Source organism: Microdochium trichocladiopsis (genome assembly GCF_020744255.1).
Source record: "Microdochium trichocladiopsis strain MPI-CAGE-CH-0230 chromosome Unknown B0I36scaffold_20, whole genome shotgun sequence".
NCBI classification, from domain to species: Eukaryota; Fungi; Ascomycota; class Sordariomycetes; order Xylariales; family Microdochiaceae; genus Microdochium; species Microdochium trichocladiopsis.
Window position 1 is genome coordinate 170531 of NW_025763563.1, and position 17677 is coordinate 188207.

The 17677-nt window shown below is 52.1% G+C and overlaps 4 protein-coding genes across 4 annotated transcripts; 2 read left to right on the forward strand and 2 right to left on the reverse strand.

Moving 5' to 3' along the window:
• Positions 1-55: 55 nt before the first annotated feature.
• Positions 56-1384, forward strand: B0I36DRAFT_258195 (uncharacterized protein; the record flags this gene model as incomplete). The annotated part of the gene is made up of 1 exon (XM_046151073.1): positions 56-1384. One exon carries the CDS (start codon positions 56-58, stop codon positions 1382-1384), a length of 1329 nt encoding a protein of 442 aa, XP_046003810.1.
• A 727-nt stretch (positions 1385-2111) lies between these two features.
• Positions 2112-5454, reverse strand: B0I36DRAFT_356834 (uncharacterized protein; the record flags this gene model as incomplete). The annotated part of the gene is made up of 3 exons (XM_046157693.1): positions 2112-4196; positions 4577-5265; positions 5352-5454. The coding sequence occupies 3 exons, from the start codon at positions 5452-5454 to the stop codon at positions 2112-2114; spliced, it is 2877 nt and encodes a 958-aa protein (XP_046003811.1).
• A 633-nt stretch (positions 5455-6087) lies between these two features.
• B0I36DRAFT_258126 (uncharacterized protein) lies at positions 6088-6702 on the forward strand (the record flags this gene model as incomplete). Its single annotated transcript, XM_046151061.1, has 1 exon — positions 6088-6702. The coding sequence occupies one exon, from the start codon at positions 6088-6090 to the stop codon at positions 6700-6702; it is 615 nt and encodes a 204-aa protein (XP_046003812.1).
• Positions 6703-15234: 8532 nt separating this feature from the next.
• B0I36DRAFT_404266 (uncharacterized protein) lies at positions 15235-16318 on the reverse strand (the record flags this gene model as incomplete). Its single annotated transcript, XM_046161770.1, has 1 exon — positions 15235-16318. One exon carries the CDS (start codon positions 16316-16318, stop codon positions 15692-15694), a length of 627 nt encoding a protein of 208 aa, XP_046003813.1. The 3' UTR covers positions 15235-15691.
• Between the last annotated feature and the right edge of the window lie 1359 nt (positions 16319-17677).

A 17677-nucleotide genomic window follows, 5' to 3' on the forward strand; every position in this document is an offset into this window, starting at 1 on the left:
GTCACTTTGTATCCTATCGTACAAAATACATCCTAAAGGCACCCTGACAATCACTATGCGGTTTGGTACTATCCTTAGTGCCTTCGCTACGTTGGCTACCGCGTCTCATAAGGCTGCTACATTTACTGTTCTACGTTTCAATGGTCATAAGCCTCTAACGGAGGGGCGAATGGATCCAGTTGTTAGTCCCGGAGTTGCCTCGCACCACTACCATATGATCCAGGGTGGTTATGCCTTTGATCTTACTATTGAGGGAGACGATCTGCTCAGGAATTCTAAGTGTACCACTGCCAAAATTGCGCGTGACTTCAGTAATTACTGGGTTCCCCAACTCTTTTTCGCAAAGGATGGCAGCTTTCAAAAGGTAAGCATGTATTACATGAACGTCTATTACTTTTTCGACAAGACTCACGACGATCTTGTCCCTTTCCCACCAGGGTTAAAGATGCTCGTCGGCGACGCCAACAAACGAGACCCTCCTACGGGTTACAGCATCCAGCTCGATCCCAACATGCCTCACTTTAATAATATCCAGTTCACTTGTCCGGCCTCGAACTACAACGCCCCCGCTTACCCCCCGGACTCTGACGGGAGCCGGGCTGGCATCCCGGACCCTCAAAATCACGGCGCCGGAGTCGGTTTTCCTGTCAAGAAGTGTAATGGTTACGCCTCACCTCTCCGTCAGGATCTTCACTTTCCCTCCTGCTATAATCCTGCGTTCAGCCTTGATGATTACCGCAAGAACATGGAATGGCCAAAGGACGTTGGGAACGGCTACAAAGATTGCCCTGAGGGCCACATCCATGTCCCCCGTCTCTTTTTTGAGGTCTACTGGAACACACCCGAATTTGACGAGCAGTGGATTGAGGATGGTATGACACAGCCCTTCGTTTTTGCCAACGGGGATGTGACTGGCTTCAGCTCTCACGCCGACTTCATCTCAGGCTGGGACCCCGACACCCTTCAAGCCATCATAAATACCTGCAACACTGGCACCGCGGGCATGGACACTTGCCCGCTCATCCTGGGCGGTCTTAGTACCGACCAGAACTGCAACCTTGAGCCTCAGATTCTCGAGCCGTTTGACTTCTTCAATGCAGGAGTACATGAGAAGTTCAGTTCGCTGCCCAACAATGTCACACTCTCCGGTTGGAATGTCGGCAACCAAGCTGTGAACGATGATGCGTCAAGTGCTGCTCACGACAACAGCCAAGCCAGAAAAAGCAGCTCTGCTCTTCAGTTACCTAGCTCTCGCCAGTTTCCTGCCCATTCATCTGCACCTGTGGCCACCACTGCTCGAGAGCTCAGGTCTACTCTCCTCAAGCGAGTCCGACTTCCGCTCAGGATAGGTATGCGACAAAAGACTGTGGTATTGCTACCGTGACTGTCAAAAGTCCTGGTTACGCCCCTACTCCGGCTGCCCATCACCGCACTGCCTGAGGCGGCACCTATGCGCGGTTGATTCGGCGGCCAATAGGAAGCATCCAAGCCGCTCTACCCGAGTACTGAGCCGGTCTTATATAGGTACAGATCTTTTCATCTTTTCAATAAGTAGGAGGCGTGGGATGTTTCTATACTAAGGCAATTCGTGTATCGTCTCCCTGAATCTAAGAAAGATCATAGCTGTTAATGCTTTCGGCCAGACATACTTAGAACTGTTCTTGCTGGCGCAGGCACCGGGGTTTAGGCGCATGCAGGAATTGGTTTGTGCAACGGTTCTTGAACATTTTCTTTTTAATTAATGACGCCTGATATTACACCAAATCGTGCGACTGTAAGAACAGTTTTATAGATATTACTGAACATTTCTCTTTCTGATAACATTAATTAGGCGATAGAGTCTTGTCTGCGACGTCGCCTTTCCTCTGGTACCTTGTGCCTGGTCTGAGGTACAATGGGGGGCGCTTTATGTGAGCGTGAATTGTGCCCTGGTTTTCCGCACTCCCCGCAGTGGTATTCTCTCTTCTTCCTCCTCTGAGATCTAATCGCGATCCCTTTCTTTGGCGCTTCGATGACCCATCGTTGTGGGCTTTCAGTGTCCGCGTATGGTGTGGGTTTCGGGCAAAGATGATTGTGAATCTGAACCAGTTCTGGGAGAACTTTCCGCATGTCTAAAGTGTACTCGATTGCCCCTTTAAAAGTTTCGTCCTTCTCCCCAAGTATCGTTGTGGGGTCATTATCTCATAGTGCATGGGGGCGAGCTGAGATTCTTCCACCTCCAAGGCCTGAAGACTCGATTGTTTTGTTATTTCCTTATCCTTTAAGCCCGCCTCCACTAGAGCGAGACGAGACTCCAATTGCTCTTGGTTCTCTTCAAGTTTGCATATCTTTCTTTCATAGGTGGAGGATTGGACTTGCTTGCACCCAACACTATGTCGGCGAATCCGTTCACTATTCATGTTTGCGTACGATAATTCCTGTTGCCGGGTCCAAAAGTCCAACCATTCAAACATCTGCGCTTTCAGCGCGCGTATCTCGTCCGTCATCGGCTCAGTTGGCTGTATACACTTTGTGTCTGGCTGTTTAATGCCTCTCGTGATGAAGCTGTTTTGGAGGGCTTTTATGTCGCCGCGGATGGCCTTTAAGTCTTGCATGGTCTTTTCACACGAGACGCCACTCTTACCCAAGCCACCTTTGCTAGTGGACGTGCCCGTTGGTGCCTGCTCGACGCTATCGGGCCGGCGGATGGGCTTGTTCGTTGTCGAAACCTTCTGGTGCAATTCGGTTCTGAATCTGGTTACATCTTCTGATAGTTGTTGGCATTCTTTCCTGGCCTCGTTCAGTTGCGCCGACGTGGATGCATGCGCTTCATTAAGTTTCGAAAGCTCCTGCCTGACTTTCGAACATCGAGTTTTCTCTTCGTTATAAAGTTTGTCGAGTGTACCATATGCCGCATCCAGCTGTCCTAACATTTCGCGAGGGTTTGCTCTTTTCTCCAGGTTACACATACCAAGAGCCTCAATTTGCTTCGCGCGCTCCAAGGATGCATGAATATCCTCAATTAAGTCTTGGTGTGCCGAAGCGATATCAAGATATTTCGCAATCTCTACAGGGGTGCCGAATCTAGTTTGGAAGTCGGCACTCTGAACTTCTCGCCGTGTTTGGTGTAGCGCATCGCTTTCACTCTGCTCAGTAGGTTGAGATAGATCAGCCTTCCTTCGGGCTGCCTCTACGTTGTATTCTATCTCCAAGCTCCGCAATTCCCTTTCAAGGTTTGACTTCTTGGCCTGGAGTTCATGTAGTTCTGCTGACTGCCGTTCGAATCCGTGAGTCGCACCAGTATTAGTTCCGCGCGGGTATCCACTGCATTGTGTTGACGAATCTCGGAAATTTCTCACATGTCCGTCATGCCTCATTTGAAGCTCATCATATAGAGAAGCGAGCTTGCTAACCGTACTAGCGAGAGGACCCGCTAGCGTATACTGTTCTGTGTCTGCTTCGTTTACCTGGCAGGCCCACCGGTGACGAGCAAGAATGGACTGCAGGGAAGCCTCAAGCCCTCGAATAGTTGTCTGATGTTGCTCTTCTAGCTCAGCTCGCTCACTCACAACTCGATTGAGATATGCATTGACTGCTGCGGAGATATCTTGATCAGGTGAACAATTGACAGGAGCTGTGGACACCCGGACCCAAACTGCGCTCAGGCTTGCCTTTAGGGATTCACGTTCTTCATCGGCCAACTGCCGCTCACTTCTTAATCTATTTAACGCAACTTCATGTTGCTTTTTAATGTCCATAATATGGCACCTCTCAGTTTGCACTTCTTCGTATGCCTTTTGTAGGAGGTTGTTGATAGATGTGCACTCGGCCTTCGCCTTTTCTAATTCTTGGGACCTTTGTTCCAGTTGGCGCCTAAGCTCGACATTGGCCGGGCTATCTGCTGCATTATCATATTGTAATCGTGCTCCGCTAAGGGCCAGGGATGGTTCGATTCTCGGGGAGACAGCTCCTCCCAGTGAAACACTGTCTGAATTTTCAAATATAGAGCTCATAGGCTTGTTTCGAATCGATCGTTGCGGACTTCCGGGCGCTGGAATGTCTTTGAATACTGCCACGATCGCCAAGTCATTGTTCAGTCTCTCTTCTACTGAGCAAATGGTTCCTTTATCCTCTTTCTTGCCTTCTTCTTCTCCTTGTTCACTGACACTCTCCAGTGAGCCATCTTGGGAAGATTTGCCTCTTTCATCATCAACGGTCTGTTTCAACATAGAAGCTTCCACTAGTTCCATCAAGTGTGTCGGAAGATCTTGGGGCGACACTGGGTTCTCCGCCCCGTAGCAGGCGACCTCTCTGTTCCTCTTGTTGTATTCTGGCTGGCTCTGTCTCTCATTTCTGGCGTTTTTGAGACAGAATCCTCAAACATGAGATCTCTTGAGACGCCTGCAAGCTTTGAAAGCGACTCCTGATTCATTGTGGCATAGTCTTCTTCGAGCACGCCAGAACTTTCGAGCACTCCTGGGTCGTTGTGACCGATTGACAGCAAGCTTTGTCTGATCTCCCTCTGGAAGCCTGGTACATTATTATTATTGCTAGCTCTATCTATCGGATGACTCTTCGCAGCGTGCGGTAGTCTCACTCCGATATGCCCGTTGTAACTTTCCAGCTCGTAGCCCGTGACACGGGCATCACAATGCATCCGCACCTCATCTTTGCCGTGATTTTCGACACTAGTATTAGTGTCTTCTGTCCCACGTTGTGTAGTGAGTTCATTGACTTTATTGAAGTCAATGCTGGAATTCAAGCCAGGCAGAATAAGATTTTCCATTCGTGGATCGAGCGGGACCAGGAAGCCGGTTTGTCCTACACAACGATCTTCATAGGAATCAAGGTTCATTTCGGTGCTCTGAAGCTGTTGGGTCAGCTCGGGGGGCCGCTCGATGCTTTGTTCAGTGCGCGACCTGGTGGCCTGCGGAGTATAGTTCCCACCCCGTTTCACGCTCTTTTTCGGCACTATAGGTGCTTCCATCAGGTCGTGAGATGGTGATGGGGCATCTTTTACGTCCACCATCGCTTCCTCGGTTGAGCTATTTTGGACTTGTGAGTTTCGTACAAGACAATCTCTGAGTGGGAATTTGGCCGGATTAGGATTGCCAATCTCTTTAAGTCTATCGGAGGCCTCGGAGACAGTTTTCGTACTATCTTGTTGGGGGACCATGATTTCAGGAATCGGGCTTCCACGGGTTTCGCGCTTCTCTTGCAGTGGCTCCGGCCTAAGCGAATTGACAACTTCTGTCGAGGGCTGTACCATGCCATACTGCTGCTCATCTATGAGGTCCATTAAAGATGATATTACAGGATCCCTCATCGTCAAGTTCACTCATAGCGCTTCCGCCATCTTGCGAGCAGTTGACCTCGCACCGTTAATTCGGGAGAGAGCTTTGAACCTGCCCCGCAGGAGTATTTCATGGGCTCGAATATAGGAGCCGTTGGAGGACACTGAGTCATGCATGACATGACAGGTAAGCGTCAATTACGCCACTTAGTTCGTAAGACTGGTGGAGATCTGGTCAGTACCTCCTTGATAAGAAAGCCGCCGTGCCGACAGCGGTCCTTCCAATAGCTCGATTGCACCTTCATCGTCCTTTAGATCTGCGTCTTATCTTCAAACGGAGTAGCAATACATAGCTTTGTCCCTCTTTGGAATTGCATCCTTAATGATTGCGCCGTGACTCTAATACTTATTGACGCGGTACTCCAAACCGTAGGTCCCAAGGACCCGCTACTTTAATGCCTTGGGAAGATGCCAACTCATATGTGCACCCTGGTGAAGTCCCTGGTAGAATCTGTTATATCATACTGCTGCTTCTGTTCAAGGCTCCTGCGTGGTGCTCTACCATAGTAGTATAATTCCGTTTAGACCCACCACGCGTTAATATACGTATGGTCTTCTCGTCGCGTAAAAGGGCCGAAAATCAGAGTTTGTAAGCCTGCGCAAACAAACCAGTCCATATTAAATCGTCCACCATTATAAGCCCTTGGAAATATCTGGCAGAATCACTATAAATATCACAGATACAGTGTCTCTTAGGACTCATGGTACTAACCTCTGTTTACACGCTCCTGTACGTGTTAAATGAATAAGTCAAGATGCCTAATATCGAGTTTGCCGAGGCACTGTGGGTCTTTTCGTCCTATGCAGGCGTCTTTCTCTTGCACACCTTTCGTCGATCGGTTCCAGTCACGAAGCCGAGCTTCAGGTTGCAAAAGTACGTCCTTGTATTATGTCATCTGAGTATACCAGTCATGGAGATCTGCAGATACCATCTGAGAGCCTTGCATGGTACCCCGGGCCCTTCTGGCGGCGATTTCTTACTATGCGTACTACATTCCTTTACAGCATTTGCCCTGACTTCAAGGTTGAGGGTCGGAGACCGGTCAATCGCTAGGCCAACGTATCAGACGATCACCACGATGCGCTTCTGCCTCTCCGCAGCTGCATACCTAACCGGTGATCCGTTCCTCTACCGAGCATCGATACGCGTCATTAACGGGTTCGTCTACCCGCGCATCGGGATCAAGCTGTTGAACCAAATGAGAATCCTCCCATCCTACTCTGCAGTCTATACCGCGTCCAACTTTGTAGCGTCCATGCTATCGATACACGAAACTCAGCTCATCTTTGGGCCGCACGCATACCTCGCTATCTTTGCTGCCATCGTTGTCCTCAATCGATATGTTGCAGAACAAGTACAAAAGCCGTGAGTTTCTCTTCTTCTGAAGCTGCGCAAGTCTGTCATGAACTAACAGGCGAGATAGGACTCTGCCCACGTCCCCAATGATACATCTGTGGAAAGTTCTGGCCTTAGCTGGGTTTACTGAACTACCGCCACGAAAGGCTCCGGGCTTTGAAGTGGTTGCACACACCTCGAGCTCGCCCATCAGCTGAATGGCACGCAAGGCGGCCTTCCTGCTCTGAGCTGGGGATGTCGCTCAAAAATCTCAGTCAAATATTTGGTTGTGCTTGAGCTCACTAAGTTCTTCGCGTGAGCGTTGAGTATTCCACTTCAGCGAGCAGTGGAGCAATATTGCCCGGCCCCAAACAGTGCCGAGGCTTCCGACCACACTTGACGACACCGTCGACCTGGTCTTCTTATCAAGTCTTGACTCCGTTCGTAATATTCTCCAAGGGAGTTATATGCTGCAGTATGAATCTCCACGCAGAGATCAGTACATCGTGTGTATTTTTCTCAGTACTAGTGGTCCTTGACGGGCCATCATGAGCATGAAAGGCCTGAGTGGGTACCAACTGTTTGAGCTCTACACGTGCTATGGTCCGATGTCGGCGCTACTTGTAGGGTAGTCCATGTCCTATTGTAGGTATGATACTCCAGGCAGCGGGTACAGCCTGAACGGTTGGGCAAAGAACAACCAAGACAAACATACCTGGGAAGTGGCACACCGTGTACGTGACGATGTTTCATCCATTGTTTGTGACAGAAGCCCGAAATGGCGGGGAGAAGTGGCATAAAGAACCCCATTGTCGCATTCCCGCGCCGCTGGCTTTCTGACTATCGTGCGACTGACACTTATCCAGCATGGAGAGGTGCTATAACCTGCTGAACAGAGTGACAAGCTTATGCTTCGACAAGCCAGAATATCGTCTTTGTGTCAGAGAGTTATCTCGCAGAAAACTGTATGTAACCTACTCGTACTCGGAAGCCGAAGGGTATCCACTGACTTAGCAGGGCAAACCACACGTGGCTTGCTCAGAGGCTTGGACTTAGCCAGGCCGAAACATTGAGAATTTGTGCCGCCTTAAAGGAGCACTACATCATTCAAAGGTCTGGCTCACCGCATCGTATCTCAGTGATAGGCTTACAGTCTGGCCATAGTCACGATCACCCCATCCACGGAACTTACTTCTATGTCGACTACTGTGTGTTCCTTGCCGCTGTTACCCATAGGATTGATGTAATGGACAAGGTCCTGAATAGTCATATCGAGGAAGAAGATCGACTTATGTGGCATTGTAGCATTTGCAATACAGACTGGACGCAGCTGGAGGTCCTCGAGCGCACTTTCGCAGCTACATTCCGGTGCCCAACGATGGTCTGTCGGTCACCTCTACAAAGAATACACCATACAAGCGAGGTCACCCGTTGTCGGTGGAACGAGGAGTTAACTAGCTTAAAGGAGGAGGTGCGCGGGCTGACGTCAGAAATCCCCCCAAGACTAGCACAATCTGACATCATCTCTATGATTGATGAGAACAGTCGATACCCCTTACATGGTAATACCTGATTAGAGGAAGCCCTGTAGAGAGTGCTCTCAGTGCAATTCTCGTCAGGATGTTATCGTGTAACATAATAGTAGCATACGTATTTAGGTAACCTTTCTTCCACGTAGTATAAGAATGGTTTCTCGGGGCCTTTGCTTTTGGTCTAATGATCCGACGTTTGGTGTTTCTGCTTAGTTGGCTGGCTTCTGTGCATGCATCGCTTTCCCCAAAAAGGCATGCCCATGAATGCCTACCGCAATATCTGTGGGCTGGTCAAGAGAATTCCATCCCCGGCCCGAAAGATGCTGATTGCCATGCGGCAGCAATCTCATTCAGCAATAACAAAACTGTATTACTCGACGTGGAAAACTTCGGTTCCTGTAGTAACGAGCCTGAGCAAAAGCTGTCTCTATTCCAGAATACGACGTTGGGTCCGTACACGCTGACCTGGCTCTGCAACGGCGAGTCACTTTGCATTAACGGAACAATCCAAGGAAAGGTGGAAGGTTACGATGTCGACGAAAATAGCATTGTGCAATATTGTCATGCATACGCAAACAACTCAACGTGGCACGGGCCAAACTCTCTCCCCCAGAGCACCTTCTCCAGGTCAGCCCTGCAATACCCGCCCACGGATCCCACGCCAATAGGATCCTCGCATAGCATCCCAGGTCTGCCGGCTTCTAGCACCGCTAATTCACCATCGACTCCAAGGCCGCAGTACACCAGTGCTATGCCCCCGCAACCGCAATCCTCTGACAGCTATCCGGCCCTGCCGACCCATGCGACTAATTCACTGCCAAACCCGACGCAGCCTTACGGCACGACGATGCTCACACAACCACAGCCCTCGCACAGCTCCCCGGCCATGCCACTATCAAGCGGGCAACCAAACGAAGGGGGGCTACCAAATCCGACTACAGCAAGAACACCAACAGCAACCAAACCTTGGACGCCTCCTGACCAGACATCCACGTCAGTGGCGTCAGAGCACCAGACGAGCTCTGGGTCTCCGTCGCACTCTTCTCTCGCAGACATCTTTGCGCCCATTCTGGGAGGAGCTGCCTCGACGACATCTGGAATAGGGGCTGGTTTCATGCCAACTGTAGCAGCCAGCGTCGCAGCGCCGTGTCACTGCACGTGCGCATAGCGCTGAGGGTCATGTTGGCTTTATCAATATGTAAGACTATCGGTGAATGCACAAATCTGGACGTAATTTAGAGTACTGTTGTAGAAATAGGTAGAATACAATGGCTTTTAAGGCCGCCACGGGGCGATTAGGGTGACATGCAGCCAACATGCTATTGACTGGATTCAGAGAATCCTTCTGGCGCCCTAAACCAGAATTGATTAAGCAAAACACTGTCACCTACTACTAAAACATATATGCCGCGAGTTGAAACGATCCAAAAGGAAAGTCAATCATCTTTTTTTCAAACGACGTATTGGTCGGATTACCGGTCTCTTGCGAGGCCGACATCGGGGGCACCACCATTTGTCAGGCAGCTCCTCCTTCTCCCTTGTGCCAAAATTGCACATTGTATGCATCCATGTCCGACAGCCTGAGCATTCGATGACGGCCTCGCCAAAGTCGATCTGCGAGACGGGCTTGACGGGTAATGGACACTCACTACAGTCGAGTATTTCCTGCTTGTCGCTCTCAAACCTTCCTTTGGCCTTGTTCCTTTGTGGCTGTATCCTCGTTTTCTTCCTTGGTATTGGTGTTTCCTCTTCATGCCTCTTGCGTTTGCGCGACTGTGGGCCGTCGGTGGTATCCACTTTCGGGCTTGCACTTCTCGCAACCTTGGTCGACCTCTCTATTGTCGATATTGCCTGATGGGGCTCATTATCTTGTGTTGACTTGGGAGTCAGAGCAGGTTCTCTCTCGCCAGCATAATGAAGTTTCGCCAGAGAATCGAATCGCTCTCCAATGTTGGACAACTGCTCCCAGACCTCAGAACGTATGGATTCAGCCTGTGTGCCATTCAAGACAACAGCCTCGCCCAACGAGACAAGCTTCTGTGTGATAGAGGCTTGGGACGTCACAGTGGTCTGCAAATGCCCATGCATCTTCTCGATGAGGCCTGTTATTTCGGCCTGTCTTGCCTCATTCATCGAATAGCTGGCCATCAGCCTGTTGTCCATCGTGGAGATGATCTGTTGCTGATGCTCTTCCAAGTGTCGATTTCGTCGCATCATATCTTCGGTGATGCTCTGTATGGATTGTACAGCCGTCTCGATTTTGATCTGAGTCTCCTTTAGCTCTGCTTGCACGCAGCCTCGTAGGCTCGGATCTTCAAGCCAGGCATTTGTCGCGTCAGCTGCCGCTTGTGCAGCAGTCTTTTTGACATAGGTTTCGCCGTGCTTGACGATCCATGTGAGACATTTTGCGAATTCCTCTTTCACAACACTTGTGACTATGGCGTGGAACTCCTCCTGCGGCTTGGGACGACGTGTGTGCCCTCGACTATATTCCATCTTCTGAACGTATCAAACAAGGTCGAAGGTCGAAGCAAACGTAAGCACAGCTATCTTGCATGTTACCATGAGTTTCTCAATCGAGGCAGAACGTGGCCGTTGATGATTTATCTGAGGCCCAAGCAGGCACAGAGTTGGGACAGTTTCAGACCAGCGAGACGTAAATCACAACACCCACAAACAAACCTCCAAAACATCCACAAACAAACACGGACAAACACGGACAAACAAACACAAACACAGACAAACACAGACAAACAAACACAAACCGACATCATTCAGAACCATACATTGACCCGCAGATGCTGATGACTTGGTGGAATTGTCAAGGTTGGACCGGGATTCCGCCAAAAGGGTGAATCTGGTATGTACACGCCAGCACGTGCGTATGGAGGCGCAACTCCCAATTATGCACATTGGGATAGCTACATAGTAGAAGATCAAACCTAGAACATCCTGGCTAGTACAGTAGTGGACACCATCCCCACTCTATAAAGACTCCGGTTGTATGGTATAAGAAACAAACGGACACGATCCCAAGCAGCAATTTGCTGACTCATCATGGACAGGCTTCTCAGTCTTGCCAACAGTGCTTGCCATGCTATACTCATTCTTCCGAACTTGTGTCCTCAGTCTGAAATGGACCACCAGTTCGTCAGCACCAGGCGTAGAGCCGACTTACGGAATCGTCCCGATAGGATCAACGCCGACAATTTTCCACTTGTTCTCATGGGTACAGAAGCCCCACCCTGTCAAGTGCTTGAGGGGGCCGCTGACGCACGGACCCCAGACAGACCTGGGAAGCCCGGACAAGAAATTGGGGGTTTGTTCAGTAGCATGGCCCCCTACACGGTCTACCTTATCCCACAAACCCATTCCCCATATGTTCGTCCAGGCGGACCCACTAGGATAATCTCGACGACGGGCCAACCGCCCGCTCCAGACCTCTGCCCTCAGATGGGACTCCCGAGCATGCCGCGCGTGCATCGGTATGGCTACCCTGTGCAGTGCCTAGCCAGGATCAATTCACTAATGATTCATGAGTGCGGACAGGTCCAAAGGAGCCTTGAGGAATCTCGACTCTGGTTGAATGGGGGTTTGTGCTGCCCTGTCAGAGTGGGGGTTTGTGTGACGCGACGATTCCACCTGCCTGCGGCATGGGAAAGGGGACTCGCGCACCATCCTGGGGTGCTGAGTCCACAAACAAACCCCCTCGCTTGGCGGAATTGATGCACTGCAAAAAGCCGGAGGCACAGCCCAGCCGCCAAGCCGCCTTCCCGGCTGATTCCATTGGCACTGAGCCGGGCCTAGGCTGGAATCGTTCCCCTTTCCGTTCCGAGCTTGCAGGGTGTGCCTTGCATGGGTTATGCACGAGCTGCGTCCAGTCATGCATTCGGCTGGCGTGGTGGGGCATTGATTGCCTCCATAAAAGCGGCTGTCGTTGTCCGACACTGATGATTTGCCACGCGCAAATGCTGGTCAAGCGAGGGCTGGGCGGCTGATGCAGCTCAGCACCACCAAGATGTCGAGCTTGTGCGCCTTCCTCTCACCATTTACCCCACATGTAGGAACACTCTAGCTCTAGCAGGGACGCTCCAGCCTTGTCTGAACCAGTGGAAAAGACGATACTTTCGCCAGCATGTGTAGCCGTCCAAGAGTGCACCACATTGAGCAGTCAAGCTGCTGCACCTCGTGCGCAGACAGCACGGGACAAAGCAAGCCGCTGCGACAGGCTGCACCTTGCTGACAGTCTCACGCTGAACTGGTGTGAAGCGGCAGGGAGGTGGGCATGTACCCTGGAAAACGGAGGAAGCACGCTAACGACAAGCGTGGATTACCATAGTCTACGTTTGGCATTCGGTTCCTGGGCGAACATTTTGTGTGAATTGCTTCGTTTGGACTAGCTGCCTGTCTATTGTCGTTATTGGCTTGTACGCCTGCTGGCCTCACTGCTTCACCCCTAGGGCCACTGATGTGGATGGCCAGAGCCCGTGTAGACCGAGCTCGTGGGTCCCTGATTGCCAGCAGGAGCAGAGTAGAATGCCACCTCCTGATCAGTCTGGACGCTCACTACTTCCTGATCCCCAAGCTTGCAAGTTGAGAGGGAATGAGGGGTGTACATATCTCCCCGGTCTTCGCTGCCGTCATAGAGGACCAAGGATCCCGCATTTCCAGCAGGCACGTAGTAAACCTCGGGATGAATCTGGAGTGCGGTCACCCGCTGATCGTGAAGGTTGGAAGTTGGGAAGGCATGAAGAGCGTGCACGTCTCCCCAGTCCCCGCTGCTGGCACAGAGGCTCGAAAATCCCGGATTGCCAGCAGGAGCGCAGTAAAGTGCCTGATCTGCCGCTCGCTGATATTCTTCCTCGTAAGTTATGGAGGAACGAGGGGTGTGCACGTCTCCCCAGTCCACGCTGCTGGCACAGCAGCTCGAAAATCCCGGATTGCCAGCAGGAACACGGGAAAATTCCTGATCAGTCAGCAGTGCTGGCGGCCACTGATGAGCAAGGTTGGAAGTGGACGAAGAATGAGGGGTGTGCACGTCTCCCCAATCTTCGCTGCTGGCACAGAGGCTCGAGGATTCCTGATTGTCAGCAGGAACGCAGTAAAGTGCTTGATCTGCCGCTCGCTGATCTTCATCGTCGTAAGTCATGGAGGAATGAGGGGTGTGCACGTCTCCGCAGACTTCGCTGGTCAACGGCTCGACATGGGCGCCAGGATCGTGCCAATCGTGGCAGATAAATTGTGCTGGGTCGTTAGGTTGCAGCGCAAGCGGCGGGGGCGCTTGAGTCTGGGGAGATGCTGGCGCTGGCGCTTCGAGTGGTGTCTGCGCACGTAACCTAGCCTGGTGCACTTTGAGCCTGGCTTTCAACAGCGCAAACTCCTTGCAACCTTCTGCATGCCACCATAATCCTCGTCTGCTTTCGTACTTTAAGCACTGGTGGACGTCAGCAGACTGTTCCTGTTCTCAGGGATGCGCGCGATGTCATTACCTTGGCCGTACTAAGTAGACCGCTCAACCATCGCCCCCGGGCTACTTGGTCTCTCGGGTCCTTGGTGAGCTTGTCAAACCAAACCCGCAAATCGAAGTAGGACGCCGCAGTGCCCTCTGGGAGCTTCGTCCCGCACTCGCCCACCGCCCATTCCAAAAACTCGTGGCCAGTAAGCTCCAGCTGGGTCTCTTCGTGCCTGGCTGGGGGTCTCTTGTGAGTCGTCTTTTTGTGGGGCGTGGATTTCTTCGTTCTTGCTCGTGCCATCTTTTGCCTGGGTTGATTTGCTCAAATGCGGCTTCAATTCATCCAATCTACCTAGTCATTCTGAACTCGATGGCGGTTGCCCGCGCTCGCGCAGATTTTATAGCCATGTCCAGACTCGAGTCTGGCAGACTTGCAATCTCTCACGAATAGCTGTGACGAATTTGCCCTGTCTTGCAGCATGGGCGAACCAGACTGTCGGGACCAATGTACAGCCAACAGCATAGATATGGCATGGGATCGGACCGGCTGAGCTCATGATGTTTGTCCTCGGGGGTGGATCCAGACATGTTGGCAGCTGCGGCCGCCACCATGTGGTGGAGGAAATGGATGCCGCCCTGCCTCGATCCTCGAGTCCAGTCTGCAAAGCTGTGAAGCCAACATTACACAAACCTCAAGCGCTGCATAGTATGTTGTCGGCGCCTTCTGACAATAATGGGTGCTTGGAATGCTCGCTGCTCCCTCACGAATGCAATCGCTCCTGTGCGCTACGACCTTGTGCTACGGCTAGCCTCCGGGTGGCAGGTAGATGCTGTACCATTTGAGCCCGGCGGGTGTCACGTGATGGTCTTGTCCTGTGCCCAGGCTTCTCCCATTGCAACTCTACAAAGAATCCCTGCTGCCCCGGGCATTAGATGTTTGTGGAGCCGGTTTGTTTGTTCGCCGGTAGAGGCGGCAGGGGCGGCATTCGTGTCGGCATCATGACGCGCGCGCTCGTCCGCCGGCGTGGACGACTCACCCAGGACTTGTCAAGTGCCACTATGGCAGGCAGGCTGAGCCGTGCCTGACTGACACAGCTCCGCCATATAGGCGAGAGATACCGCGATTGTCGGGACTCCCCGGGGGGGGAGACGGAGTGTCGCGTGGTACTCATTTCGTGAAGAGTTTCCGTGGAAGAGTTTCTGTGGAAGATTTTCAGTGGCGTCCGTAATTGAGGCTTGGCAGGTGGGGCCACTCGCTACCAGCATGCTGGTGCCCATTGTAGCCAAGACCACAACAGGGTAAACAAAACTGCATTCTCCAAGTCAGGCTGTGCCCCACCCAGCAAAGTCATGAACCCTCGCTGGATGCCGGGCTGAGGGAGCTACGGACCCGGACGAACGCCTGCTTACATGCGGACGAAGGCCGGTTCGTGTGTCGTCGGTGTCGTCAAAGGCACCGGCCATGTGGGGCCGTGTCGAAGAAAGCCCGAGGCTGCAAGGCTTCGGGTTTGTCCCTCCACGTCTGAGCAAGGATTTCATACCTGCGGCCAAGACAATCACACACCGTGCCACACACAACAAGGGTTGAGACTGGGCCGAATGCGGAAGGTCTGTTGGGCGGGAGTGGTGAAAACCGAGGAAGCAGTCGAGGCATTATCGTGTGATGCCCAGCCCGGGTTTGTGGGGCCAAGGCATTGTGTCCTGTCGCAGCAACCCCGGACACCTCCCTCAAACCAATCGCCGATCGTCGGGCGCTACATCGGTACATTGGTCCACAAACCCGCGTCACATCCTCCCCTTGCTGTGCCTGTCACACAGCACCGCCTTGTCTCAGTCATGCAGGCAGACATTATCTCAAGCTCTAAGCGCGAAATTGGCCTGGGCGTGCGCGCGAGGTGAATCGTGGGACCGCCTGCTGTTTCATGCTCCTTGCTCCGACGGAACGGCGCAAGATGTGGCTGCAGGCCAGCGGTTTGTCCTTTCTCAAAACCTCTGGAGAACTGCGCAGGATGGGATGAAGCGTCTCCTGCTCGACAATGCTAGTTTCCGTAATTGACTAGTCGGCGGTTGTAGCGACGTTGGTCCTGATCAGATGGGGCATCTGGGTCGTAGTCTCGCGTTCGATTCGAGCAGCCAGAACGATCACGTCTTTGGTAGGGCCAGTCGTATTCGGGGTAGTATGGCTGCTCGATGCCCCTTTTTCGTTCAGCGCTTCCATAAGAGCCTCCATAACGGCCCCGGGCCCTCCAGGAAAAGCGATCTCGGTGACTTGAGCGTCCGCGAGAATCAGCACGCTTGCTGTTGCTTGCCACGCTGCGACCGTCGTCTGTGTATCTTTCTGTGCACGGCCCCTGCGTTTCGTGCTCTGTCGTGGGTGTTTGCGGGCTCGGTTTGTCCGAACGCTGGAGTCGCGGCCCAGCAGACCCCACTCGCTCGAGGGGCTTAATCTCTGACTGCAGCTCCGGGCCCAGCTCCGGTTCCGACTCCATGCCCTGGTTGGCTCGGCTCACTTGCCCCTGCATCTCATACAAGAACCTATCGCTGCCTATCTTATCGATTAGCAGCTGCCGATGGAAGATTGCGTAGGGACCCGTAGAGGAGAAATTCTTACAGGTGGGACATTGCACTTCAATCGAGGTCGCGGTGACAGTCGTTGACTCTTCCATAGTGTACTGGCTTTGTTCGCTGGATTGCAACCAAGGTGAGCTTCGTATAGCCAGCAACTATTCTTTCAAAACTACCAAGTCCAAAGGACGTGCAGGAGCGTGGAATATAATATAGGAGTCAATCGCCTCGTTGACGACCTCACAAACACGCTTGTGGATACGCTCACAAACACATCCCCATACCCAAGTAGGTACCCACACACAACAAAAAACACACCAGTCTTGGCGTCCTAAAGACAAAATGTTGCAATTGTGGGGGAAGGTGGGGCCAAGGACTGGTAGGACACATCCTCATTAATGACAGGTGTTTATGTCACGCGATTATGGGAATACAAGTAATGAAAGCCTGGCATAAGCGTCTAGCTAGCGGCATCTATATACTTGTGTCGCCGGGGCATTTCCATTCCAGGACTTCTTTATGCCAAAACAGGCCCATTTCAAGGATGACAAAGCACCATACACTAGCCTCCATTGCGACCGCTGTTCTGTTGAGCGCTGTTCAAGTGGTGTGCGAGCCTCCGGCCTCTTGCCAAAGCCAGCCTGGCTCGCACACCACTTCTGATAACACCTCCGATGTGATAGTGACAATTACGATCACAGACACAATTCGCACGACGACCACAGAATATGCAGTTTCACAGAGCCTGGCACTGCCAGGTCAATACACTACTTCACATAGTATCTTGACATCTGCAACCCTCACTACATCAAGGTCCACGAGTCATGATGGAAGTGTCCAGCCGGACATCGGTACAGGACCCACCTCAACCACTGTGCCTGGCCCCTCGACTGCAGGAATAACGGATGGTGACTCCCATGTACACGATTCGGCAACAACTTCTTCTGTGCCTTCGCCAGAGTCTGCCACTAGTCCCGTCGTTACCCCCACCTGCACGCTGAAGATTACTCAGAAAAAATATTCCGGGTCCTCAGATAAGGTAACTGTTGAATATACGCTTGAAAATGGTAGAGGCGGCTCGTCGACTGGCTCCTTTGACGAGCCGTGGGGTGGGGAAGGAGCCTTAGCCACGTCCGATACAGGACTGTCGAGTTCTTTGCATATCAAGCTATCTGAGAACGTGAGCCCTGATGTCCCAGAGCCGGAATGCGATCTTCCTGGCGGACACGAACCGCTGAAGAGGCGCTGCCCGCATTTATGGATTAATTATCTCGTTGAATTTCGCTATGGCGATCTCACCTGGAATAGCGAGTCCATGGAAGACCCTCCGACTGCACCACAATGTCATCATGACGGCTGGAAGCTATCGTTGCCGTATCACCGGAACATGGAGTGCACATTCATGTGCTGAGCATGCAGTCTCGGGACAACTATGACGCCATCTCCCGACCACCCCTCTT